General features: G+C 36.5%; 3 protein-coding genes across 3 annotated transcripts; 1 reads left to right on the forward strand and 2 right to left on the reverse strand.

Moving 5' to 3' along the window:
* Nucleotides 1–6,986: 6,986 nt before the first annotated feature.
* On the reverse strand, nucleotides 6,987–9,123 carry LOC120766323 (stress response protein NST1). The gene is made up of 3 exons (XM_040091747.1): nucleotides 8,973–9,123; nucleotides 7,619–8,884; nucleotides 6,987–7,419 (listed from the first exon to the last, which is right to left on the reverse strand). Exons 1-3 carry the CDS (start codon nucleotides 9,043–9,045, stop codon nucleotides 7,388–7,390), a joined length of 1,371 nt encoding a protein of 456 aa, XP_039947681.1. The 5' UTR covers nucleotides 9,046–9,123; the 3' UTR covers nucleotides 6,987–7,387.
* Nucleotides 9,124–9,507: 384 nt separating this feature from the next.
* LOC120776090 (MICOS complex subunit MIC25) lies at nucleotides 9,508–10,717 on the forward strand. Its single transcript, XM_040106571.1, has 3 exons — nucleotides 9,508–9,577; nucleotides 9,654–9,805; nucleotides 10,002–10,717. The coding sequence occupies exons 2-3, from the start codon at nucleotides 9,688–9,690 to the stop codon at nucleotides 10,517–10,519; spliced, it is 636 nt and encodes a 211-aa protein (XP_039962505.1). The 5' UTR covers nucleotides 9,508–9,577; nucleotides 9,654–9,687; the 3' UTR covers nucleotides 10,520–10,717.
* A 388-nt stretch (nucleotides 10,718–11,105) lies between these two features.
* On the reverse strand, nucleotides 11,106–24,788 carry LOC120776083 (alkaline phosphatase 4). The gene is made up of 4 exons (XM_040106559.1): nucleotides 24,172–24,788; nucleotides 12,771–13,006; nucleotides 12,034–12,714; nucleotides 11,106–11,973 (listed from the first exon to the last, which is right to left on the reverse strand). Exons 1-4 carry the CDS (start codon nucleotides 24,368–24,370, stop codon nucleotides 11,314–11,316), a joined length of 1,776 nt encoding a protein of 591 aa, XP_039962493.1. The 5' UTR covers nucleotides 24,371–24,788; the 3' UTR covers nucleotides 11,106–11,313.
* Between the last annotated feature and the right edge of the window lie 3,182 nt (nucleotides 24,789–27,970).

The following is a 27,970-nucleotide window of genomic DNA, read 5'->3' on the forward strand; positions in this document are numbered from 1 at the left end:
TTAAATAGAAAGCATACAAAATACTGATTGTACAATAATTGAAGCCGCTCGATCTTCCCAAACGACATCGCTTCGCTTTATGGGCTTTTGAAAAGTTCCAAGAAGATCCGACACTTTCGAGCCAAATTTTGCTAGGCGATGAGGCCCATTTCTGGCTCAGTGGGTATGTAAACAAGCAAAATTGGCGCATTCGTGACGAAGAGCAACCTGAAGAGCTTCAAGAGCTGCCATTTTATCCAGAAAAAAGAATGGTTTGGTGTGATTTGTAGGCCGGTGAAATCATCACTCACTATAACTTCTAATATGATGCCGGTGGAAACGCAACCATCAACGCCGACCGTAATCGCGTCATGATAACCGACTATTTGTTGCCTGAAATTGAAGTTCGCGACCTTGGCAACGTTAAGTTCAAACAAGACGGCGCCACTTTCCACACAGCTCATCAATCAATGGATTTGTTGAGAGAATACTTCGGTGAGCAGATATTTTCAAGTTTTAAGCCGATCGATTGGGCACCAAAGTCGTGTGAGATAAAACAGTTAGACTTTTTCCGCTTCGATTCAGGCCTTGGAGCAAAACATTACGCGTGTCATACGCCAGTTACTAGTCGAAATGCTTGAACCAGTCACCGAAGATTGGACTAAACAGATGGACTATCTGAGACGTAGCCGCAGCCAACATTTGAAAGAGATAATCTTCAAAAAATAAAAGACAAAGAATGTTAATAATTACAATAAACATTCCTCATTTAATTTGAGATTTGTGTGTTTTTTCTTTAAAGAAAAAATATAATATGAAACCTCGAAATGGATCACCCCTCAAAAATTCTTAGAAATACGCTCATATCTCTGAAACAAGTTGCCGAAGAATCGATTTTTTGAAATTCTAAAGTGGATATAACTCCTTAAATGAACATATTTACGTGAGTGAAATTTGAAATCAGCGAACTCAAATTATTACTTATTTGGTTGGTTGATATAGTGGAGTGTGAAATATATGTTTACATTTCAATCCAATACTTTTCTCTGCTTTGTTGTTTGTAAAGTATTGTCCTTTACTAACCACCACTTTAGCCTACCTTTTTGGCAAAAATCGGTTACTACTTCGATTAAGCTTGCCACCTATTAATGATATTCAAGAATAGTCAAGACTAGATACCTTAGGAGTTACTTTAGGTTTTTCGACGAAAAGTATAGTCCTCTGTTGTTGTAGATGTTGTAGGGGTTATTCAAATTCATAAGACAGTGATGTGATGTAACGGTAGGTTTAAGAAATCATTGAGCCTTACCATAAAGAATGTGTTCTTCGATGACTGGGTTTATGCGTGCATTCAAATGTGTAATTAGATTCGATTAGTACAATGAGGTCAAGCCTGGTCTTTCCGAGGCATTCCGCCTACATTAGGTGGTAGTTTGACTCCCAAAACATCATTCATACAAGTATAAATTTAAAAAGTCCGTTTATCGAAATAATTATCGAAGCACACTGCGCTGTAGTGCTTAACTCAGTCTATACAGATCCAAGCGCGTGTCACTAATTTAATATATCTCCCTCTCTCTTTTTTTCTTTCTCGGGGCCATTGAAAGCTAGATTTAATGAATTTACGCATTTAACTTGAGAGTTTGAAGAATTAATAGTCAGATCGAGTTAACCTGACATGCCTCAAAATGGCCTCATTTCTACACTAGATAATCGAACTTCACTTAAGATGACCTAAAACTACCTCAGAAATGTCTTGTACTGTTCAACGAAGGTTCTCGTACAAAGTTCTCCATCAAATTCAAATATTTTTTACAGTACATAATATAAATTTTGGCTCCCAGAGCGTGTGGTGAGCTATTCCAATGATTGTGACCTGAAACAGAATTTATCTTATTTTGACTAAAGCTGGTCGCTTCTACTTCCTTTAGATTGTTCTATTGATGACAGTACAGACCCGAATTAAGAGTTTGATTGATTGGAGATGATTTTCTACTTATCTCACCAAACACTTAGCAAAATCTTCTTAGCCATCAATTCAGGCTTGGTCACCATTTGCGCCTGCTCAGCGCGTACTCAACTATTTCCATTATTTAATCGACAATTAGTCCACCAAAGCGTGGAACATCTATGGCATGAAAATTTCTGGAACGAAATCGACGAAACCAGAGGTACGCATGATTAGCTCTTACAGGACTATAAACGCTATTTAAGTATATTTTCAGTCGTCTGAGTTGCCTTTTCGACTTTATTGAGGAAAAACTGTAAAATATGGCGAATTTTTTTTGCTGTTATTCATCTTTGACGCGTGCTCTAACAGTATTAAGTCAAATAACTGTCTGAGAATTTTTTCTTAATAAGAAATCTTATCTTTCAAACGCCATATACATAAGTATGTACATATGTAGCTCAACCTGATCAGAGTTATACAACGCGAGACATACATAGATTAGTAAAAGCATCTACTAGAAAAATAATGGATTTATTTTTATTAAAACACATTTTAAGGCGAAGCTTAGGCTCTTTTATCCTATTTTCTATAATTAGATATAACGGCGTCTGACAATGGATATTGTCGCGTCAAAGGTAACTTTTGTTCTCAAACGGTTAGAAAATGGTTATCATTGATTGTTGATTTCACTACTATTTTTAATAGTAATTTATTGAGTTTGCGAACAAAAGGGTCACATGAAAGTATGTTCGATTTTTTTTTTATCTCGGCTCATTCATTTTTATTGTGTATACTTCATTGAATGGATTAAAGAATCCATTCAACAGCTTCTTTGACAATCAAATTGAAACATATGCTGGCATTCTTCTATCTAGAGCAAAGCGAGCAAAAGCAAACCCCCAACAAGCACACACACACAGCGCAGCTTTATGTGTACACAGTTAAATGGGGATACAATACACATACATACATACATACTCGCTGTGGAGCAGAGTGACGTCAAATGGACAGCAGACGAAAAAAGAACACGAAACATCCACTTACCGACGACCGACAACCGCCACGCAACGCTCCAACTCAGCAGGTTAAGAGCATGCCAAATAACACACACACACACACATAGACGGACAAACAAATTAAATGACAAATGCGGGAAAGTAGCGGCACATGGAGCGAACTATCAACGCAGCGGGTTGTGCGAGTATAAATATTACTTTACACATACACACACACACGCAATTGCATTTGTAAATATGTACATATGTATGTACAGTAGCAAATGACTTTATGGCCGGATTTTCCCATAATTTGCGCAATCACAATTAAAATAAATGATTTGCAATAAAAGGAGGACCAACTTTATTGGCGGCGCTGATTTGTGCTTATCAGTGAAATAAAGCCAAAGCGAGCGTGTGTGTGCGTGTGTGGACTTTGATATCAACGTGTGCAGGAAGAAAATGCGAACATATGGCAGTGGCGAGCGACTTCAATGCATGGCCAATGATGGAGTGCACAACAACAAATAATAATAAAAACAAGAATGGGGCATGCGCAGTGCGCACCGTTATTCAGCGACAGTTACAAATAAACTTCAACGAAACAAACCAATTTATGCATAATTAACAGTTTATTTTAACGGTGATTAGAAAGCAACAACAATAAAAGCATTAACATAATGATGGAACAAGATGAATATGACGTGCTGTAAAAAAACAACAACAGCAAAATGAATATGGCATACTGTAAAAACAAAAACAACAAGCCGAATGTAAGCAAAAACTAGGAAAACCTGGAATAAAAGCAAGTAACAACATTAACAATAACAGGAAAAACAACAATAACAAGAGCAAAGTTAAAGCCATTGGTAAATACTTATTTAAAGAGGATAAGCATTAGACATGTGAGTTGTAGCTTCCACACAATGGAACAATTATGATAAAATCATCAACGAAAATATTGCACTCAACGAAAGCCAACCGACTTGCATCGACACGATCGCAGCTTGAGCTCTTGATTTCTTAGAATTCTACGCAAAAGTCTTTTGCAGTGGCCCAAATGGTATTCATATAGTTGCTGCACTGGAAAAGAAACAGTTATTTTATATTTATGCAATAATTTATATTCAATTGAGATTTTATATACTATAGGTTGTCAAAAAAGTCTTGCGGTATTTTTGCTAGTTGGCGCTGAAAGCGCGTAGTTCTAGTTTTGTTCGTCGCATCGGGTCATGCTATACCTTTTTGGAAAGCTCATTTCACGCGCTAACACGTGTTTGATTGATTGTCGTTTCTTTTAAGTCGTTCGTAAGTTATAGCGTCGCATACATGGAGCAAAATAAAGAGAAAATACGGCATATTTTACAGTACTACTACGATAAAGGCAAAAATGCATCTCAAGCCGCCAATAAAATTTGTGCAGTTTATGGACCCGATACAGTTTCCATTTCCACCGCACAACGATGGTTTCGACGTTTTCGTTCTGGTGTAGAGGTGATCGAAGATGCGCCACGCTCCGGAAGGCCTGTCGTCAAAAATTGCGATAAAATCGCTGAATTGGTCGAAAGAGACCGGCGTAGTAGCAGCCGTAGCATCGGTCAAGAGCTGGGCATGAGTCATCAAAAATTCATTTCAATTTCAATAAAAAAAAAATTCATTTCAATTTCAATAAAAAAAAAATTTAAAAAAAAATCAAGACTTTTTTGACAACCCATTATATTATTAAGGGCATATAGTACATACATATGTACATATGTACGTATAGACTTGCAATTAGAAAAAATATTTTTTTTTGTTTTTTTTTTTGGTTTTTTGAAGAGCATTTTAATAATTATTATTTTAATAACGGGTTTTTCAATAAGAGCGCTACAATTTTTTTTTTTTAAATAAAACAAAAACGGTTTGCGATATTAATGAAATTCTTTATTCCTGTGAAATTACATTTGATGTCATTATGTATTGAACTCGACTTCTTTTGCATGGCCACCACGGGCACGCTTGCAGAAGTCCAGACGCTGAACCCAATTTTCGACGGTTCAAGCATAAATCGGCCGATAATTTTGCAATTTCAGGTTCAATATTCATACGAAGTTCATCAATCGTCGCTGGCTTGTTGACTTAAACCATAGCCTTGACGTAGCCCCACAGAAAATAGTCTCACGGCGTGAAATCGCACGACCGAGACGCCCAATTGTGAGATAACACGTTCACCAATTGTGACAATCGTTGTGTGGCTTGTGGAGCCGTCCTGTTGGAATTGTCCAAGTCCAAGTCAACCAATTCGGGCCAAAAATATTCGGTTATCATTGAACGGTAGCGATTTCCATCCATAGTAACGTGCGGGTCTTGATCATCACGGAAGAAGCAAGGCCCAATGACCATTTTCAAGTTGTTGTTCAGCCCAATTCACGAACATAGGACGATTCTGGTGGTCAAGCGACTTCAGTTCTTGTATCAATTTGATCGTGTAAGGATTTAGGCCAAGATCTCTTCGCAAAAATCGTAACAACGACGTCACAGAGATGCCCAACGCTTGAGACCGACGTGTGAGAGACCGATTTGGGTCTTCCTCAATTGATGCGCTAGCGGCAGCAATATTCTCGACACTAGTGGCACTTCTTTGTCTCACTGACACGGGCACATTTTGTACTGTGCCTGTGGATTCACTTATAGGCCATTCCTTTTGAACAATTTAGGATTCCCGATTTAAAACGAAACCCTTCTTCAATCTACTTAAAGAAGTTTTAGCAGTCAACATTAAAAGTCGAAATCAAGGTTCAAAATTTCTTTGTAAAATTCATATATTTGGCCTTTATAAACGGAAATCTTTAATTTGTTCGAATAATGAAAAGTTTGGAATACATAGCATACAAATGAGTCTCTCCCATATGTTAGTATCGAAAATCTATCTATTAAGCTAACCAATTAGCAAACAATAGAGAAATTTTTGTTGTTGTAGCCTAACATAAATTTCTGCTGGGATCCCAGCAATCACCTGCTTGTAGCGGAATCGTCTCCCAGAAGCATCAAGAGGTCCTTCCTTAACTATGCCGACAACAACAGCAGTTAAGAAAAACAAGCTATATCCGTTGCCAAGGCGGTCGAGTCTACATAACCGGAACGGACCCGGACTGTAAACTCGGAAGAATTCTGCTGCTACAACTACAACAGACTATATCGAGAACACAGTGAAACACTAAAATTACCAAAAAAAAAGTTAGAGAAATACAGACATACATACATATGTATATGCAATGGATGCATCTCCACCTATAAAAGGAACTTAATATGGCAAAAAAAAGGAAGACTCCAAGGTGTTGAAAACACCATGAGGAGAAGGATTGGAATTACTTGCTGCTTCGAAAGTGAAGAAACTACTAACCGTTATTGAAGACTAGTAGTCCCACGACACTCGGGTCTACGTAACCAGAACGGAGCCGGATTTTTTACTCGGTCAACGACGGTCAACCCGGCAGAATTCGCCGCCACAACAACAACAACACTGGTAGAAAATCTTGTATATTTGTACGTATATGGATCATTTATATTTACATATTTTCATAAAAACAAAAAATATTTTAATTATTTTGAGAAATAAAAAATAGTGATTTAAAGCCTGAAACTTCGCTTTCTTTAATTGGTATTTTGTTAGAAAGTTTTATAATTACTTATAAAAAATATAAATTTTAATAAAAAAAATTGTTTGTTCACATGCTTAAATACAACTAGTTTTTAAAAATAAATTATTTTAACCATAAATGAAATATCAGCGATGAATGTATTTATTGTTATGAGGAAGCTCTTAAATATAAGGAAGATTATGAGGAACAAACCGAATATATATGTATGTAAGTTCTGTAGGTAACTTTATGCGTGCATGCGTATGACTTAACTCGACAATCAGTTCGGAAGTCGGCATTATCAAGGATTTCTAACATATTAACATAAACTAAACAACTAAATTTTTGCATGTGAGCAACGGATTTCAGTTGAAAACTCTAATTAATAGAGTAGATGTTATTATTATACATAAAACAAGACAAAATAAAATACTATAATACTTAGTTGATTATTACTATGGCTTAACAGATAGTTTATTTTTCTCACAAACTCTTTCAATTAATTAACACTATCAGAAAAATTTTCAACAGAACACCACTATCACTATCACGTTCAAACAGAACATAACTTTCATCTAGATGTTTATCATAACTTAATTATTTGCTTATGCAATCATGAATTATATTTATTCCGTATACATACATAGATGATATTGAAAGTGAAATGAAGGCATTGTAAATGAATGCTAAATAATTTGATTTCGGATTTTTCATAAACATTACGTACATATGTATATCCATATTTCAAAAATATATATATATTTCCTTCATTAATTGCTAGATTGTTATTTTTTACTCGATACATAAAAATCGACGGCGCTCCGGTTATATTTGTGGCCAATTTACTTCTTGTTATAGGGCTGGTGACCACGATCTATGATGAAAAAAAAATATAACAAAAAAAAAATATAATTTACTGTGTTCACTATTGAAAGCACCAAGAAAGAGGGAGTTCCTAAAATAGCTCGCACTTCATTTAATGCAAATTGAGCCTTAAAGGATGTAATGCAAGACGACTATGTTTAATCTGAATACACAAATACAAGTGTTTTGAGAAAATATAATTTACTTACAACCGGAGGCAGCACTTGTAGAGGGCCGGAGGGCTGTTGAACTCGAATGACGTTTGATTTTTGGCGAAGAAACTGCTTTACAACTTGCCGTACTCGAAGAAGTTTGTAATGCAGACGAGGTAATAGTTGAGATTCTTTTAGATGCTCCGGCACCGCCAGTAGCTGAAGTCATCGAAGGATTAGTAGTATTAGTAGGCATAGAATTGTGTCTTTGGAGCGAATTACGTGGCTTTGGTTGCTGTGTGGCTTGTAAAATTTCATCATCGAGTGAAAAGAGCCAATCATCTGGGGTGTCATCCTCCAAAAACTTCATATAAAGAGACGAACGCTTTTCTTCACGATTTGGAGTTGTTGACGTATTCTCTTGATTTAGTGCCTTATTATGTGTTTGTACTGAATTATTTGCAACTAATGTTGTTGTTTGGGAAGTTACTGTTGTTTTAATTTCTGGCTTCTGTGTTTGCTCTATTATTTTTGATTCTACCTGTTGCGTGGCTTCAAGTAGCAAATCATCAGAATCTGAATCATTGAAGAAGTCATCTAAAGTATCGTTCGCATTTGCGAAAATATCATTTATTTCAGCTAATTCTGCTATGGTTTCCGATTCTGCGGTTGCTTCCAAAAATTTCTTGTTTTCTTCTACTCTTTGAAGTTGCTCTTGTATTTCTAACTTTTTTTTCATTTCCTGCTTACGTCGTTTCTCTGCTTCTCTTAGTTGCTCCTGTAGCTTAGCACAACGCTGTTTTAATAATTCATCTGCTCGTAGCTTTTCGGCTCGTCGCATTTGTATTTCCAGTTTTCGGCGCTGTTCCTCCTTTCGCATTTCATAAGCAAGCCGTTGAGCATTGGAATCGCTACGAAATCGTCCTAATCTGCTAATTACATCTTTGCTACTAGACCCAGCTGAAGTAAAACTGCTATCTGCTGCATAAGCCGAATCTGGAGTGGCAGTTTCTGCTGGGTCATCGGTGGAACGACGGCCCCATTTCCAACCGACTTCAGGACTATTTGAAGAAAGTGTCTGTGATAGCAAACCGCCGGGCGAAAAACTATTATCGAAGCATTTGGGGGAATATTCCACACTGTCATCTAAATTGAATTTTTTGTGTGGCGGTGTACATTCGATGCCTCTATCAGAACTTAATGAAGTAATTGAAGGCGTTTTAGGTGTTCTTAAAAGTTGATATTCGTCGTTGTCATCATTGTTATTATCGATGCTATTAATTGAGGATGAACGCATTTTTCCTTGTAAAATAATTGGAGACGCTGGAAAAAAAAAAATAAAAATACGTATACGTGGTTTCAGATTTTTTTTTTTTTTTTGTAACCATTGTTCTATTTAATATCAACATACCATCTCTTTTGTAATGTCGTCCCAAAGTAAGCGACCCTCTCTTTTTCAATCTAGGAGTTCCTTCCATTTTCATTTAATTTTGCGCGAAATTCAATTGTATAAAGATCATAATACATATATTGGAAGATGAATTATTGGAGAAATTCGATTTCAAAAACAAATTGAACATAAATACGCGGTAACTACAAGACAATTAGTGCCATAAAAAAGAAGAATAGGGTGGAATGGAACAGAGCAGTGTGTATGCATGCCAAATAATTTAGAACCAGTTGTTCCCTAGAGTTGCCGTAGTTCTCAGCCAGTTTGTTTTGAAATCCCGCATTCTTGTTGAACCAATCTACGCCGACCGAAACTCCAAGTGATTAAAATAATTTAATAAGCCAATGCATACTCTCTGTATTTCAAACAAATTTTTATTTTCAATTATAAAAAATTATATTTTAGAAAATGATAGAACAAATAATTTGATTGATGCAATTGAAAAAATATAGTAACATTATCTTAATATGGCATGGACAGTAAGCACAGCTGATTATGACGTTCCGCCGTGCGTGTGTTCGTTGAGGTTTTTTTTTTTTTTATTTGTGGTAGCGAATTTTGGAACTGTATGTTGAAGTCATATATACTTATAGATATCCTACAGCTATAAAAGTAACTAATCTGTACAATATATTATTACAGAACTCTTTGTGTCACTGTCGAAGAAATTACTGAAATGGGAGCGGCACATTCAACTGAACCACGCTCTGTGTCGATGGACAACCCGAACCCTGGAGTTATCGACATATCCGACGAGGTTGTGCAACGTTTAAAGAAAGGCATAAACAAACAAGGTATATACGATACAAATTGATTTCCTAACGAAAAGTATGCAGGTTGGCCCTAAAAGCAGCAATAATTATTCATTAGTTATCTGCTCAAATCTTATTGGCATTTGTTATGCAACAGCGACAATGTCCATTCGATTTTTGTTGCTATATTTTGAAAATTAACACTGGAATTATTTTATATTATTAATTTTATTTTTAGCGAAAGAAAGTGCTGCGGCAGAAGCGGCACCAGCCCCTCCAGTCAAAGATGTTCGCCCAATTCCCGTTAAGCCGGCAACACCACCAGCTGTAGCACCACCAACCGTTGTTTACCAAGCACCTGCAACTCAGACAGTTTACGTTGCTCCAAGCGGCACAACGATCACAGCAGCTGATATGGTCCGTCAAAAAGAGGCCGAACTTACGCAAAATGATGCGATGTGGCGTCAGCGTTTGGTTGCGCTTGAAGAGACACTCAAGAAAACAAATACAATCATGGAAAAAGAATACTCCTCAGCACTTGAGGATGTTCGTCAGCGCTTTGCTACAGCTTCGCCTGTACACCAATTACCACCGTGTCAGGACCTCAAGGCACAAGTCATTGCTTGTTATCGCGCAAATCCTGGTCAAACCTTGAAGTGTTCCGAAGAAGTTGCAGCTTTCAGAGAATGCATTAACTTAAACCGTATCAAGAAACTTGATGCTGAAGATGCAAAACCAATAGCCAAAGCAGCTTAAATGTGCGCCGCCTTATACTTGATTTAGTGGTTAATCGAAAAATGTGCTGTAACGAAATCACTGTGCTAGCCGGTTTTTTGAAATTTAATTTTCAGTGAAATAAGTTTAAAGGTATAAAGTAAATGAGAGTTTAACTTCTGCTGAACATAATGTATCGCTTATGAAGTCCGAGAGTAAATTATAATTTGAAGACATAAACCGCTTTTGTAAATGTGTTAACTAATTATACCCTCAGCGGTGTATATTGAGGTTGCGACGAAATTTTAACAACCAGAGGAAAATATAAATGATCAGCATGACATCTGTGTCGATTTAGTAGAGCGAGTTGATTTACAGGGAGTTCAAGAAACTAAAAAATCGCGTATGCGGGAAATGTTCTACAGATCATTCAGAACAGTTTCGAGTAAGAAAATAAGGGGTCTAAAATCAGTTTTGAGCTAGCATTTTTGAAAATGAAGTGGTTTAGGGTTATAAAAATTCGTTCGTCCGTTTTTCAGATATCCGAACGAAATCATGTAAGGAATCTTTTGTAATTGTGAAGGGTATCTTGTTTTTATTAGGAATCCAAAAGTAAAACAACACTTGGTACACTCTCATATGATCAACTTTTATTTATGTTTTTACATCTTAATACAATTGCCTTAGATTACACTTATGACTTCTAGAAAAAAATATAACAAGGTAGGTCCAATTTGTCGATGGGGTTAGGAGAAAGTGATATACACATCCGCATGTATATTTCATAATAACAGTAAATCATTAATAACATAACAACTTTATTTATTTAATTTGCTTTAGGAATAGAATGCCCTCAACAAAAATAATGTAATCAAAAAGAGAAAACTATGTTGGGCTACTTGACTCGAGCCACTTGTGCTATGTTTCAGTACCGTCCTACAACTATCGTCCGTATCTTTAGCAGGGCCCATACAACCGGCATAGCTCATGACGTAAGCTAGATAATTCTGCTCGAAAACGCCACGAACCATATTCGCTCCCGGTCCATTTGCAAACACTATAACATCCTCACCACCATGGGTCTCGTCTTCCAACGGCAAAGTGGCACGGTGTCGATATGTGGGCGACATGCGTTGAAGAGCTGTGAATTTCTCAAGTGGCAGCCAAACTTCAGCGCCTACTGCACCCACGCTATCGTTCGCCAAATGATCATAATAGCCAGGGCCATTGGCATAAGATATTGTCTCGTACACTACACGTTCGGTGGTCTTGTTGGCAAAACCAAGAATGTCGGCTCCACGCTTTGGGTAGCCATTCAGTGTGACCGAGTGTGAATGGTCAGCAGTTACAAGAATTAAAGTTTCCTCATCATCTGTGAGATCCAACGCTGCTTGTACCGCCATGTCGAACTCTAGCACTTCACGCATAGCTGCGCGTGCGTAATTCTGATGATGTGCTTGATCGATTCGCCCACCTTCCACCATCAGCATAAAGCCCTACCATAAGATTAACAATAAAATAGAAAATTTCTACTAAATGAAGATTATTTTCCATACCTTCGTATTATCTGGTCGCTGTAGCACGCGTATGGCCGCCTCTGTCATTTCCTTTAGCGAGGGTTCACCTTCTTGTCGTGCAATGGAGTAAGTGATGTGATTGTTCCGGAAGAGACCCAACAAATGATCCGTTTTCTCAAAGTTTACCTTACTTAATTCCGCTTGTGACTGCACAAATACGCGGGATTCATTTTTGCCAAGTTTCAGCCATTCCTGAACAAGGTTGCGACCATCACCTCGTGCACACACTTCTTCGGTGTCGCCTTGGAAGCGCACAGTGTTCGGCTCATTTGCGCGCAAGGCACCCATTGGCGAAAGACCACCACCCATTATCACATTAAACTTATTACCTGGCGCATTTTCTACCAATTGCCGCGCAATATCGACATGCTTTCCAACGGATTCGGCGGGCACCTTAGTGTCGCACTCCCAGTCACGATGGTAAATGCGTGCATACGTGGATGCCGGTGTGGCGTGTGTTATGCGTGTTGTGGTAACGATGCCAGTACGTTTGCCCTCCATTTGCGCCCAGTCCATTATGGACTTCAATCGACCCTGGTTGGCATCCACCTTAGAACGTCGCGTATCCATACCAATGGCGCCATAGTCAGTTTTGATACCACAAAACATCGCTGTTGCAGTGCCAGCCGAATCCGGTACTTGTTTGTCCACATTGTAGGTCTGAAAAGCATTATATTTGCAAACATTGAGGTTATGATTTATTCGGTTCAACTGACCTTGGCCAAACCGGTGTAAGGAAACTCATCGAACGCTAACATTTCCTCTTCACCAAAGCCGTGCTTCAAATATTGCCCTTTGAAAATGCGTCCAGCAGTTATGGTTGTCAGCCCCATGCCATCACCAACGAACACGATTATATTTTTGGCTTTCCGCGCCGATTCACCTGATTTTTTGGCTATATTCATCGCTTTTCGAAGTTGCTTCATGCCGATTTCATGCCAAAAAGCGGCGTCTAAATTAGTTGAAGAAATGAAATTATAAACGGTAAATATTTTTTAATTGAAAACATTAGAATAAATGGATTAATATATAAATAAAGTCAATCTTAGCATCCCCAAATATTTAAATATGATGTTACACGGACTTGAATTGTTCCGTAAAAGATTTAAAGCTTGATCTTATTCTTTCCAGAATACATACATACATATGTATATCACCTCTTGCTACTTCTAAAATTATCTAACTAATAGTCCCGACAGGGTGTTCCCCTTATTGTTCAATGTTAGTCAGAATTAGATCGAAATCACTCATTATTATTGAATTAATAAGCATACTAAATTGAAATCAGTTTGATATATATTTGTATGTATGTATGTATGTATGTGTGTTATACAAAATAATTGCGTCAAATTGGTACCCTGAATTAATTTAAAACTTGCTAATACTTTCATTTACGTATAATATTTACGAGGGTTAACCACTATGCATTTCAACTATCAATACACTATTCGTACTTGACAACCCTCCAAAAAATATTTAGAGTGTGTTTTATAAAAGCACATAAGTCAAAACTGCACATCTTTGAAATGCTGGAAGAGACTTTTGCAACGTACATCTAGTGTGACCGCTTGAAAAAATGTTATCTTTGGGATTTTTTAAAGAAAATGATTGCATAGGATTCTTTAAGATTTTGAGTATGTATTTCGAAATACCACAGCACAACAAATCTGAAGGAAAAATTGGCGACTGATGTGCTAAGAGATCTGAAGTGTATTTGGGGTGTTCGGATTACGAATTTGAGTACTTCCTGAGCTGGAGCATTTTCATCCATCCGAACGACATGACCTAGTCAACGTAGCCGCTGTCTCTTAATTCGCTGAACTATGTCAATGTCGTCGTATAACTCATATAGCTCATCGTTCCAAAGAATGTGATATTCGCCGTGGCCAATGCGCAAAGCACCATAAATCTTCCGACCTTTCTCTCCGAACCTTTCTCTCGAAAACTCGTAACGCCGACTCGTCAGGTGTTATCATCGTCCATGCCTCTGCACCATATAGCAGGACGAGATGGTCTTTGCTCGTCGAGAAATGACTTTACTTCTCAATTGCCTACTCAGTCTGAACTAGCACCTGTTGGCAAGAGTTATTCTGTGTTGGCTTTCGTGACTGCCATTGTTGTTGGTACTGGTTCCGAGACTCTCCTTCATTACCAGACCCATTTGCTTCGCTTCCTTATTCAGTCTGGCGAAAGCAGAACTAACGGCGCGGGTGTTGAGGCCAATGATATCAACATCATCGGCGTATGCCTGTAGCTCTACACTCTTATAGAAGATTGTGTGCTGAATTAAGCTCTGCAGCTCGAATAATTTTCTCCATCAGTAGATTGAAGAAGTCGCACGAAAGCGAGTCGCCTTGTCTGAAATCTCATTAGGTATCGAACGGCTCGAAGAGGTTCTTTACGTTACTGACGGAGGTTTTGGTATTGCTCAACATCAGTTTGCACAGCCATATTATTTTTGCGGGAATACCAAATACAGACATAGCGGCATAAAGACAGCTCCTTTTCATGCTGTCAAAAGCAGCTTTAAAATCTACGAAGAGGTGGCGTGTGTCGATTCTCTTTTCACGAGTCTTTCCCAAGGTTTGGAGCATTGTGAATATCTGGTCGGTTGTTGACTTTTCAGGCCTAAAGCCACACTGATAACGTTCAATCAGTTTGTTGACATCTGAATCTTTCACACAATACTCTTGATAGAACCTTATATGCGATGCTGGGGAGGTTTATTCACCGTAGTTGGTGCAGATTGTCTCCCTCTTTGTGGATTGTGCAGAACACACTTAAATTCCAATCGTACGGCATGCTTTCATCCGACCATATTCCACAAAAACGCTGATGCATGCTCTTTCTTAGTACTTCGCCGCCGTATTTGAATAGCCCGGCCATCCATCGGCATCCGCCGCTTTTTTTGTTCTTTGGCGGCGTAATTGCTATTCGAACTTCTTCATGGTCAGGAAATTGAACGTCCGCTCCATCATCATCGATTGGGGAATCGGGTTCGCCCTCTCCTGGCGTTATACTTTCACTGCCATTCAGCAAGCTGGAAAAGTGTTCGCTCCATAATTTTAGTATGCTCTGAGTATCAATCCCGTATGCTCCGGTCTTAAAACCTTCTGTTAGTCGCCGCATCTTTTCGTAGAATTTTCGAGCATTACAACTGTCGGCCAGCTTGTCCAGCTCTTCATACTCAAGCATTTCGGCCTCTATCTTTTCTTTTTCTGCAAATGCGTCTCGCTTCCCTCATCAGCTCTCGTTAGCAACTCAATATTAACAAGAAACAGTGTCTGACATCACAGACTGTAAACTAAAAAAACATTAGGAGCTATTCTCTAATTCTCAGCTTATTAAAAAAAAGTCCCCCACTGTTGCAGTCATTAAGTCATTGCTGACAAAAATGTATTCCATGTTTGGAAAAAACGGAACATTTTGCTCAAAATAATATAATTATTGAAAAGCCAAAATTACTCTGTTTATTCGAACGAAAAATCGGAAGGTCATTGTACAGAGAAACATGAATAGTGTCATAACTCAAAAAAGTCGAAAATGATTACCAAAAATAATGTTGAATGGCTTGAGGTCTATAATATGAAACTAATGTATCAGCTTTATAAAAATATTTAATAATTTTTTCTAAAACAAAGCAATACGTCAATCCATTGCGCTCACTCTTGTGTTGGACACGTTGCTGCTTTGAATTGAGTTATGTGGTTTAAAGAAATGATTGGTAATATGTTCGCACATTTACAGTTAAGTCGTTTCATTTTAGCGTTTCCGTAGCGGCACGTGAGCAGGCGGCTAAATGTTGCCGGCAAAATGTAATGTATGTGTGTATGCGTGTTTAACCGTCAACACATAGCGCTACCATATTAAAATTTTTTTGTCAATGGCACCTTCATTCAAGGTCAACTCATACTCATATCTGGCTTTTAAAAATAGCGCAGTTATGCATATTCAATATGAGTGGAAATCATTACGAGCGAATTTATTTACTTTTTAATTATCTTTGAATAAAATTAATATTTCATAGAAAGTAAATTTGTTTATGCAAAAAGGAAAAAATTGTAATGCAATTGCGTAAATAGAAAGATAAAGAGCTTGTAACTTGATACTGACAAGTACGTAAATTCAATATATTTAATAAACAATTTTGTTTTCAATTGTGTGCAAATTTCATTAGAAAGCACTCAGTGAAAATATGCCGATGAGATGTCGATCTGAAATTTGGCGCACGCTCTTCTCTAACCAAAAAGTTGCTCACTTTCGATATCGGACTACTATAAAAAATTGCTGTCATACAAACTGAACGATCAAAATCATGTTCTATACACATTTTTTTATTTTTTAAATCTTCACGAAATTTGATATGAATTATTGTCTAAAGAAACGCTACAATATCCGAGCAAAATATTCAGATCGGCTCACTATAGATTATAACTGTCATGCAAACTGAACTTCACAAAAGATAACTTTCCCTTAAGTAAGGAGTTACAGGGGTTTACGGGCTTAAAAAAAAAAATTGTTTTTTATGAACTTATTGAATTCTACAACATGTCTAAAATATTGAACTAAATTTTCTAGTTGATCCGAGTATTAGTTTCGGAGATACAGCCTTGAGAACTTGTGCGCTCGAGGCTAGCTGGACTAAATGCGCCGTCTTTAAACGCGTTTTTCTCGAAACTGTCTTTTTGAAGTCGGTTGGCAAGATTTCATGAGAACTACTTAACCGATCTTCGTAAAATTTTACACAGATTTTTGAGATATAATTCTTGAAGATTTGGAAGAAGGATTTTTTCGACTTGTTTCCACGAATTGTTCCAAGAATTGTAGTTTTTATTTTGAAAGCAATTTCATGGCTAATGATACACTCGAGCAAAAATTATCCGTTGTTACGTTCCTACCGCAGCATTCTGTTAAAGGATCCATTAGCTTTAGGACAACGAACTCCCCAAGGGGAATTGAACAATCTCTCCTTTCATCCTTCCCTTTGCAATAGAGAAACCCATGTACATTACTATAAGAAGGTTTATAACAATTTTTTGAATTTTCAATAAATCGATGTCATGTTGTGGATATCATGTCAAATTTATTGATTTGTGTACGCTGATTTCTTTTGCTCTTCTTATCAAATCGTAGAAACTTCATAATTTCAGTAAAGTCGTTTCGGCTCATTGTTTTCAAAAAAAGCGGGTGCCCAATTTTTATTTCACAAATAAGAGATATAAAAATTTTTTGTTCCATATGCGTCACGAGCAAACAGAAAAGCAATGAGTGCATCTACTTTTGTTGCATTTAACTCTCACTTAGTCCCTAATACCCCAAATGCCGTGTTCATTTGTCCTTTCATTATATGTATGTATATAGCTTAGCATATCTTGTTGGCCCTGACAAATCCTGATAACCTGCCAGAGTCGGCACTTCTATTTATTTCTGTCTCCCAGACTGTTCCATCAGCTGCTGTTTCGAAGTGTTGATCCTCTAAATCTGTCTCACTTTCGGTTGTCAAGAAAACTCTCTTTCTTTCCTGTCTTCTAATATTCTCTTCTTCACTATCGCTAACTGAATCCAATTCTTTTGTTTCAAATAGCTCTGTTTCCATGTTTTTATTCAGTGTTTGATTGATACTTTCCCTTATCTTCAACAAATAAACACGTGTAAAAAATAGTAGATCTAAAATTTTGTTTAACTTCAAAGTGCTTGAAAGTTTCAACATTTTTCAGATTCTAATCTGCACCAACCCCTCTACCGCTGTATACGTTCTGCATCTACATAAGTCTATGAGTAAGTCAAGAACGTGGTTTTGGTTTAATTGCGGACTGAATACGCGCCATAAAACTTAAAAAAGTCGGCCTGCATTGCTGAAATGTGTTAAATATTCAACGGGAATCACACGAACAATGTCAGAAGGAATGCAACTGCGCAAATAATTGCAGATACCTGTTTAAGTGTAAAGTTAATTATTTTAGAACAGGCTGAACCCAATTTTTTTTTTTTTAGAAAATAAAGTGGCTCCGCGTGATCTTGTTGTGCGTTTAATTTCTTAATTACGAATCAAAGTATACAGAATAATCAAATAACATTACTAAACAAATTTGAACGAAAAATTTGCGACTGACGTGCTAAGCGGTCTGTGGGGTATTTGAGCTGATAACGAATTTGCGCTAAAATATTTCCCATCACGTACTGCTATTTTTGCCATTTTAGTGAATGTTGTTGGTTTGCAGATTTGCATCCCTTGACTACAACACAGAAATTCCGACGTGTTCGGAAGTAAAGATTTCCTATTTCAAATTTCGGTAATAGCATTCCAAAATTACCAAGAAACGGCCTCTGACACCACAGTCGCAAAATGACTGTTAACTAGTTTTATCGATTGGATTAATGGGTCACGACTTACTTAAAAAAGTACTCATTTATTTAAATTGCTACCTTATATATGTATATATATTAATATATACTTGTACTAAACGTATTTCGACTGTTGACCTCATTTTAATTTTGAATTTTTTTTTTTTTATTTAATTGTTTTTATCTCTGAAATCTTCGCGTTTATCTGAGCAACGAATAAATTAACGCCACCGTATACGATTCTTATCACTCTACAATTATTTCGGTGCCTAATTTTGCAGATCTCAAAAATATCTACTCTTATGGAAAAATAACTATTGTCGAATATGAAAGTTTTGAGACATATACAAGTACATATACATAGCTAATTTGGTTTTTTTTTAATTTAAATTAAAATTAAAGTTAAATTATTCGATCTCTTCGATTTTTCTGCTTGTTTTGTATATGTTTCACTGTCAATGACCTTCAAGTTTTTCGATTGTAAGAAAAGTGTACTTTTGGCATGCCAAAAATCATCTCATTTTTGAGAAAAGTTCGACATTTTTTGAATTTCGATTTTTTTTTTACAACCTTAGGTTATTGGCTATACCTTGCTGAGTTCAATATTTTTTGTTCTCAACCACGCTGAAGACTGCAACAAATAGTTTTCCTTAAGAAAACTGTAAAAAGTTTCCAGTTTTAAGGCGTTCATACTACTTAAGTCTATTTGATCTATGTAAAATTTAAAATCGAAGGTAAACTCTTAAGATACCCACTGATTGGGAGAAATCTTTTTCATTTTTTATTACGTTTCAGATGACGACTTCCAAGAATATTTCTCTATAAATGTTCGATCCCTATGACAGTAGCCGCCATTTATTAGCATATTATATATTATATATAACGGGTGATCCAAGTTGAGATACTTTTTTCAATAGCCTGTTTTTGACAGATCACGCGTGAGTCGTGTCAAGTTGTTATGTTTTTTTAGTTCAGTATTGTTTGGCATTTCATGATGGAAAGACTTAAGCCTGAACAGAATTTACAAATCGTTCAACTTTATTACAAAACCGTAAATGGCGACCGTTATCGCGCATGATAAGCGACTATTTGATGTCTAAATTTAAAGCTCGTTATTTCGGCAATATTTGGTTTCAACAAGATGGCACCATTTTCCAAACAACTCATCAACCAATGGATTTATTGAGAGAACACTTCGGTGAGCAGATAATTTCACGTTTATGGCCGGTCGATTGGTCACCAAGATTGTGTGATATCACACCGTTGGACTTTTTCCTGTGGGCCATATGTAAAGTTTAAAGTCTGTGCCAACAAACCCGCTTCGATTCGGGCCTTTTAGCAAAACATCACGGATGCATTCGCCAGTTTCCAGACGAAGCTCGAACGAGTCATCAAAAATTGGACCCAACGGTTGGACCATCTGAGTTGTAGCCGGGCCCAATATTTGAAAGAGATAATCTTCAAAAAAAAAATGATAATAAACATATCTCCTTAAATTTGAAGTTTCTATGTTTTTTCTTTAAAAAATTAGGAAACCTTGAAATGGATCGCTCTTTAGAAATTTTTTTATATACTCAAAATATAAATTAAGATTCTTTGATTGTAAACTTCGATACATGGAGACGAACATTTCATTGTGAATTCGATAACCAAAATGTTTTTACTTAGTTGAGCATTTTTTGAGAGAGAATAGATATGTATTATAAAAGGAACTTTGATTAGTGATTTCTTCGAAATATTATAGTTTTTTTAGGTAAATACATTCATTTTAATATAGACTTTGTTCAGATCTTTCATCGAACTAACTATTACCGTAACAACTTTTCCAAAAAATGTCAAATGCCCATACTTTACTTATTAGTCGTATATCAAGCGAGAATCATGAGTTTTGACGGGAATGATTGCTTTGATCGATTTTATATGCATGCATTTGATCTGAGCTTGTTTAGGCGGCTGTAACCATATGTGACTTTCAATAAATCTGTTTGCCTTTACATATGTACATGCAGCAAAGGGTTTCGGCTCAGATTGTCTGGACCTAGACTGGCATAACCACTTAATATAATATGAAATATAATATTATAAGGATCAACTAGAAAAGTAGTAGTTGCTTGCTCTGGATTTTAAAGTACAGACTCTAAGCTTGTCATTTAGCCGACTTGATTAAGCATGTTTACATACAACAAGCTGGGCATCGCTTGAACAGATCATCGTGTTATTTAGTAACTAATCAGCTCATTAGTTAGACTCATTACATGTGAAGCAGATCTTTCACATACACTTATTATATACATACGTAGCAACTATATAAGCTTTCATTTCAATTATGCATATCTTAAGTCACATATCACTTAACTGCGTATTTATGTGTGTGTGTACATATGTATGTATAAAAGTGAGAGTGTATTTTGATCGCTTTAAATATCTCTGCTTAGTTAAGCGGCGCGAATGCCAACTATTTCTATAAAATCCTGTGATAACTGCTTTGAGTGAGTTGTCTGTGGTATCCGCTTTCAATTTGTTCGATTGAGTGTGTAAATCGTTCGACCTAACGGCTCAACTACGCGGAAGGCTAAAAGCTAATTATACGAATTTTAATTAGTTACTAACTTTTTAAAACAGGGAAATATGCATTTGATCTTTTGCGGTAGGAAAACTCATAAAAACTGGATGAAACCAAATCAAATAGAAGACAGTTTGTACTTTGAATTTTCTACAATAAGAAACTGTATGCAATGTAGTGAGATATTGGGGAAAAAATTGTTTTAAAGAATTTTTAAAGTTGAAATGCTTAAGTAAAAATTTGAAAGGTTTTTAAAAATTATGTCATGCGAGAAAAATTGAAAGTGACGTAACAGAAATCGCTGGAATTTCAAAAAAGTTATGAATTCTAGAGAGACTGAAAAAATATTGACCAATAAAAGATACATAATATGTATGTATGTAAAAGCGGTAAAAGTATTCAACATTTTTAAGATTGGAATTTAAATCTTACATCTGTAATCAGCCTGTATGTTCTTTGAGAAGCTCTTAACAACTGTCAAAAGACAAATAACAATATTTTCAAAAAACCGATCTTCTTGTATAATTATTTGTATATCTTTTTACGTATTTGAAACGTTTTCGTTCTATAATACTTACAGTTAGCTTTTTGAGTTGAGGAATTTATAATCTAAAACCAAAGTTTGTGTTGTCAAAATTTCATTTAGCTACTTGTTAATCGATGTTTCTCTTCTAGTAAGTTCTGTTGGGAATATATTTTCGAACAAAAACGGTTGCGGGCATGACCGACGTTGCCAAACAGCCCAGAAAGTGTTCTTCACTAAAATTTCCACAAAAACCAAGCTCAAAGATATTGAAAGTCTATCGGATATTTGAGATGTAATCAATCTTTTATGTATAACGAATGCCTCTTGAAAATTATTAAATCAGCAGTATTAAGTGAGAAGACCTCAAGAAAAAAAGTTGGCTGCATATTGCATTGAAATTTTGTGGTTGACTGTCGTTTTCTCTTAAATACTATGTTATGCCAAAATCCACCAACAATCTAAATCCTTCCAGTGTTTTTATTGCCCTTACGGAATCGTGAAAGCTAATTTGAAGACAAAAAAAAATATAATATTATCCGAAAGGCGTTTCCCTTGAAATATGATGCCAAAGTTCGGACTTCAAAACTTTTACCTGACATAAGAAGACCCGACTTGCATTTTCGAAAAATATAAGTTTTGAGAAAATGAGTTTAAAAAAGTGATCTTCAGTGATTAGAAAAAGTTTAATTTGGATGGCCCAAATGGAAATCAGAAATATTGGCGTGATCCAAGACATACCCGGCAGACTTACTATAAACGTAACCATGGTGGTGACACTCTCATGGTATGGACAGCTTTTAGCTCACTGGGAAAGTCTTTGATTTGCTTTGTACCCGGCCGGATTGAATCACAAATCTATACGGGTCTCCATGAAAGCGAACTTATGTCATTTGCGGAAATGTTTCATGGCCAAGACTGAATATTTCAATAAGATAAGTTTCAAGGTATACGAAGTAATTTCTCGAGTCGAAAAGTATCCCGCTATTGGATTGGACAGCTGCAAGTCCAGACCTGAATGCAATTTAGGATCTTTGGGGCATTCTCTCCTCAAAAGTTAACGAATGTGGACGACAATTTGATAACTTAAAAGACTTAAAAGAGACCGTTGTTGACAAATGGGCAGCTATCGGCATAAGTTTTAAATTTTAGTAAATTCAATGCCAAGACGATTAAAATTGGTTACAGAACGAAAGGGAGACTCAATATGTTACTAATCTAATCAACAACTTAAACGTTGTATGTAAATATTAATTAATTTCGTTCCTATTTTCTACCAATCCTTCTTTTGCACAAATATCAACTTTCGTTGAAGAAAATTTTCAAATTAATTTTTATTAATAAAATAATTCAAATTGATGTAAACATTTTTTTTATTAAATATCATTGTTAATTACCTGTTCAAAATAAATTATAAAAAAAAAATTGATGAAGTTAAAGTTCGCAAAAAAAAACAAACAAAGTTTGATGCTCAAATATCAATTTCGCTGAGGTAGTCGTCAATATATACTAGAAGGTTCCACTGTATATAGATCTAATCGCCATATTATAGAGCAAGTATACAAATATTGAAAAAAACGTTGATCTCATTGCTTGCTCTGACCAACTAACCTAACTTATAACCTTTTACTTAATAACTTTTAATGGCGGACTAAGCTTACTTAAACCCAGCATGCTGCCAAAAACATTATGTTAGTAGTAGATTACAAAATATGTATATTAAGGCATTTATAGTGCAAAAATTAAGAACTATTCAGAGATAGTGTTCTGGTAGTACTAAGTTAGTGTATACAGCTGTAAAAACTCTCATTGTTTAATTACTAAAGTTCGTGACGGCACAAAAGACGTTGCTATCGCGCTATATTCTATTTGAACTAATACTATTTGAACATTTAAACTTCGAGAACTCAAAATACAAATCTGAAAAAGATACTATAAAAGTTTCCAGAGCAAGTCGAATAAAGCAGAAAATACATAACGTCACCTAAAATATAAAATAACGTAACATCAAAAAAACCGAAAATCGCTGTTAGATAAAATAACCAATATATAAACAATTTTTTGTTTCAATATGAGTGTATGTTAACCAATATATAACCATTTTATAACCAATATATAACCACTTTTTAACCCATATATAACCGTTTTATAACCAATGTATAACCATTTTATAACCAAAACTCAAATTTTATTTCAATATGACTGGTTGCTATTATATCGTTTTACCTTCGCCTGTAAACTTATCTAAAGTGGTGTTACGTTATTTTACATTTTTGTTGACGATATATTAAATTTAATCTACGAAAAATTCCTCAAATTAATTTCACTTGAATACCTACAACTATGAATTGCTATATTAATTTAGGAAAATAATTTTAATTAAAATTTTTATTTATTATCTAAAATATTTTCATATTTTTTTACACAAGTATCAATAACAATTTTTTTTATAATTTTGACTTGTACTTCAATAACTTATGTAAGCAACAAAAAAAACTCAAAGGTCAACCCAAACAACGCGCATTATTCATATAAACAATGCTTCAAAATAACAATGAATTTATAAATAAACAAAAGCAAGCAATTTTCACAACTAGTTAACTTGAAAATGGAACACGTTTCTCAATCCCGCATACTTTAAGTAGCCTACGCATTAATATTTCTTGCCTCCCAGAGATCAACTCACCTTCAATTCGCTTTTCAGGTTGTTGTGCGTCGCCGGCGCCTTTGTGCTCCTTCTCGGTGGTGGATGCCTCCAGTGGCACAAATTCCACGCCGAGATCCGTGGCGTTAGTTGTCTGCAACGGCGAGTGTGGCACCACCGAGGCCGCCATGACGTATTGACACAGTAAGGCACACGCGCATACTAATTTTAGACTATACATTTTCGTTTAAGGAACTCAATTGTATGCTCGTAATAGTAGTTTAATTGACTATCTTCTATTCTTGTTGTAAGAAGAAGGTACTGAAAAATATCACAGCCTCGTTTGTGAGCGAAAACGTATGCGTTAACGAGCGCGCAAACCGTTGCACAGGTGCAATTTCAAAAACAAAAACTGAATTGAAATCAAGCGCAAGAATATTTATTGAATTCCGGAGCGTCGACACGCGGAAAGCCTCTAACTAAGCGTTAACTGAAGCAAATCGAAACAAATGCCGTTCACCGTTATAACGTGTGTTATTTATGTATGTATGTATATATTTTTTCAAAATACAAGCTGCACACTACAGTGCCTTACTGACGGAGGCCTTTAGCCGCGAATGAGCGTAATATATTCGCTGGAGTCACAGCGACTACTGCGATCTGTTCGAAGCACCGGCGCCGTTATATCATTATGATTCCAAAACGTCGACTTGCGATGAACCGTAACCACACACACGCGTACACACAGTCAACAATCTACATACGCAAACGCTAGAGTGCTTCAACAACAATGACAATAACAACAAAGGCAGTAAGTTTAGCAAAATTCTGCTGCACTGCGCAAAGTTAACGCCCCACAGGCATTCGCCAAGCTTTGCGCCCAAACCCCCGCCGAGCGTGGCGCACATTTCGTAATATTGCTACCTTAAATAACAAAAAGCACAACAACACCAAGAACACTCTATCAACGTTTACGACAATAAACGAGTGCAAGAACGCTGCAGCGACAGCGTGAAAGTGTCGCGACACGAACAGTTGAATATGCTCGCGCAAAGACGCATTCCCGCCGTCTTGGCGGAGCGCGGTTTGAGCGTTAGAACGTTAGAGCAATGGATTAACTGTGTTCTAATCAGCTTTCCTACAGTGGAGCGAATAGATCGGTGAAATTTAAAATTGTATTTTATTGTCGTGTTTACTTAGAAATTGACGTTTATAATCCTATGTTTGTACATTTAGGTATATTATTACTCTCCCTTGAAAATGCAAATGGAAATTTTAAAACATAACGGAATATTTCCAAGGCCAAAGAGTTCGTCTCTAGAAAAGCAGTGAAGTGTAATGAAAGCATCATAGTTTCTTCCAAACAAATTTTTATAATGGTACTAAAAAGTACTCATTGTGGGCCAATAAAATATGTATATACACTACCAAATAAAATTAAATTGAAACCTTCTTATTGTTTTTTAATTTCAATATGTGCTATAACCTCACAATTTGACCTATATATGCGATATAAAACGTGAAAGTGCGATGAAGAGTTAGGAAACTATAGAGCGAAACTCAACTTGCTTACTGGGAAAGACTTTCGGAGCCCAAAACATATTTCGACTAATTGAAGGGGTTATATCCTCTAATGGCTAATGTACATAGAACTTTTGCTTCGCTTTGCATCAGAGCTTTGCTCTGAAACTTCACTTTGAAAAACTATTCAATTCCCACGATCCTATAACCAAACTCCAGAAAGAAGTTGTCGTACAGTAAGAAAGATTTTTCTGCTCGAAATTTTCTCAGAATCAGATTCTCAGAACGAGAAGACTGCAGGAAAAGTCTAGAACAAGGCTTCTTCTTCTACTTCTTTACTAGCGTAGACACCGCATACGCGATTATAGCCGAGTTTACAACTCTTCCTTTCCGCAACGTGGCGCCATTTGGGAATTCCAAGGTCTTTCCAACGGAGTAGAGGTCTTCTCCTTCCTCTGCTTCCTCCGGCGGGTATTGCGTCAACTGCTTTCAGAGCTGGAATGTTTTCACCCATTCAGACAACATGACCTAGCCAGCGTAGCCGCTGTCTTTTAATTCGCTGAACTATGTCAATGTTGTCAAAGAAGATTTATGGTCCTCTTCGCGTTGACCACGGCGAATATAGCATAGGAACGATGAGCTGTATAACTCGTACAAAGTGGTGAATCAACTCTTTGAGAAGCGCCCTAAGAATTTTAGCATTGGTCAGAATGTGCAGCCTCTCGTTTCGTTAAATGGCCTGTATAACTCGTACAGCTCATCGTTCCATCGAATGCTATTTTCGCCGTGGCCAACGCGCAAAGGATCATAAGTCTTCTTCTAAAGCAAAGCACTAGGGAAGGAATTCAGCATCTCTTGTGCACTTGTCCCACATTGGCAAAATTACGCTGCAAGCATCAGGGGACCCCACGGTATGATACACTAGAAGAAGCATCTATAGTGAGGCCGCACTTTTTGTTAAAAGTCGCGTCAAGCGCGAGCGTTCTAAAGGATGACCACTACTTATGGACCTAAGAACTGAACTCCATCTGGTAGGGCAAAGAACCAAAACTGGTCCATGCGTGGCTCATAAGCCTACTACCATAACTTAACCTATCTTATCTGAGATTCAAAAACCAAAGAAATTTATTATTACTCTAGATGAAATGATGGGGGAACAAGTCAAACTTTTAATGTTTTTTGAAAAAAAAGCGGTTTTCATAAAAAAGTAATTTTTCTGAAAAAAGTTTACTCTTCAAAGTGACCTAAATCGAAATTATTATCAAAAAATCGATTTCCTTCGAGCATTACCTTCCAAATATATCTGAGAGTCGGAGAAATCATCGTCATCACCTTTTCGAGAAAAACACATATAAAGTCTTGGGATTACACTAAATTAAAAAACTCTTTCAAATACGCTCATATCCGGATAAATTAATTGACGGAACAACTTGAAAATTTCGGTGAATATTTTCTAATACTTGAATATGTATATTGGATTTTTTGAAATTCACAAGTAGATATAATCCCTTCAGAAGTTTGAAAACCCTTAGGTTAACAAATCTATTGTTTTTTGTGTGAATATCGTACAAGGTGCGTTCCAAAGTAAAGAGGACTTAAAAAAACAGGGTTTTTTCGGCAAAATCAATTTATTTTATTCAAAATGGTCTCCTTTTGCTTCAATACAGTTTTCTGCACGGTCCAAAAGCATGTCGAACGAGTGTTTTAGCTCGTTGGCCGGTATGGCTGCCAGTATGCCGGTGCAAGACTTTTGAATGGCCTCTACGTCTGCATAACGCTTTCCTTTCATTGGCAAATGCATTTTTCCGAAAAGGAGGAAGTCGCACGGTGTCATATCCGGCGAATACGGGTGTTTAATGGTTAAAATGTGGTTTCTGGTCAAATAAACCTCTTTGATAATGTCCTTCGAATGTTGGATTCTGAGAAATTTTTGGACGTCAGTCCATTTGTGCGGAAATGTTCGACCAAAATGCGATAAATCGATGTTTTGGAGATGTTTAATTTCATTTTCATGAATTTCAATGATGATTTCAGCTGATGAATTCACGCACAGTTTCGATGGACTTTCTGGTGATCACGGATTTTGATTGTCCCACATGTTGATCGCCATTTATGTCCTCACGACCACTTTGAAAACGTTAAAACCACTCGTGCGCTGCGCTACGGGATAGGCAATCTTCGCCATAAATTTGTTCCATCAATTGAAACGCTTCGGTAAAAGTTTTACCAATTTTAAAACAAAATTTAATGTTGACTCTTTGTTGGAGGCTCATTTTGGCACCGATAACACAAACATACTGACACTCAAAACGCAATAAAT

This window comes from Bactrocera tryoni, chromosome 1 (assembly GCF_016617805.1).
Source record: "Bactrocera tryoni isolate S06 chromosome 1, CSIRO_BtryS06_freeze2, whole genome shotgun sequence".
In the NCBI taxonomy this organism is placed as follows: Eukaryota; Metazoa; Arthropoda; class Insecta; order Diptera; family Tephritidae; genus Bactrocera; species Bactrocera tryoni.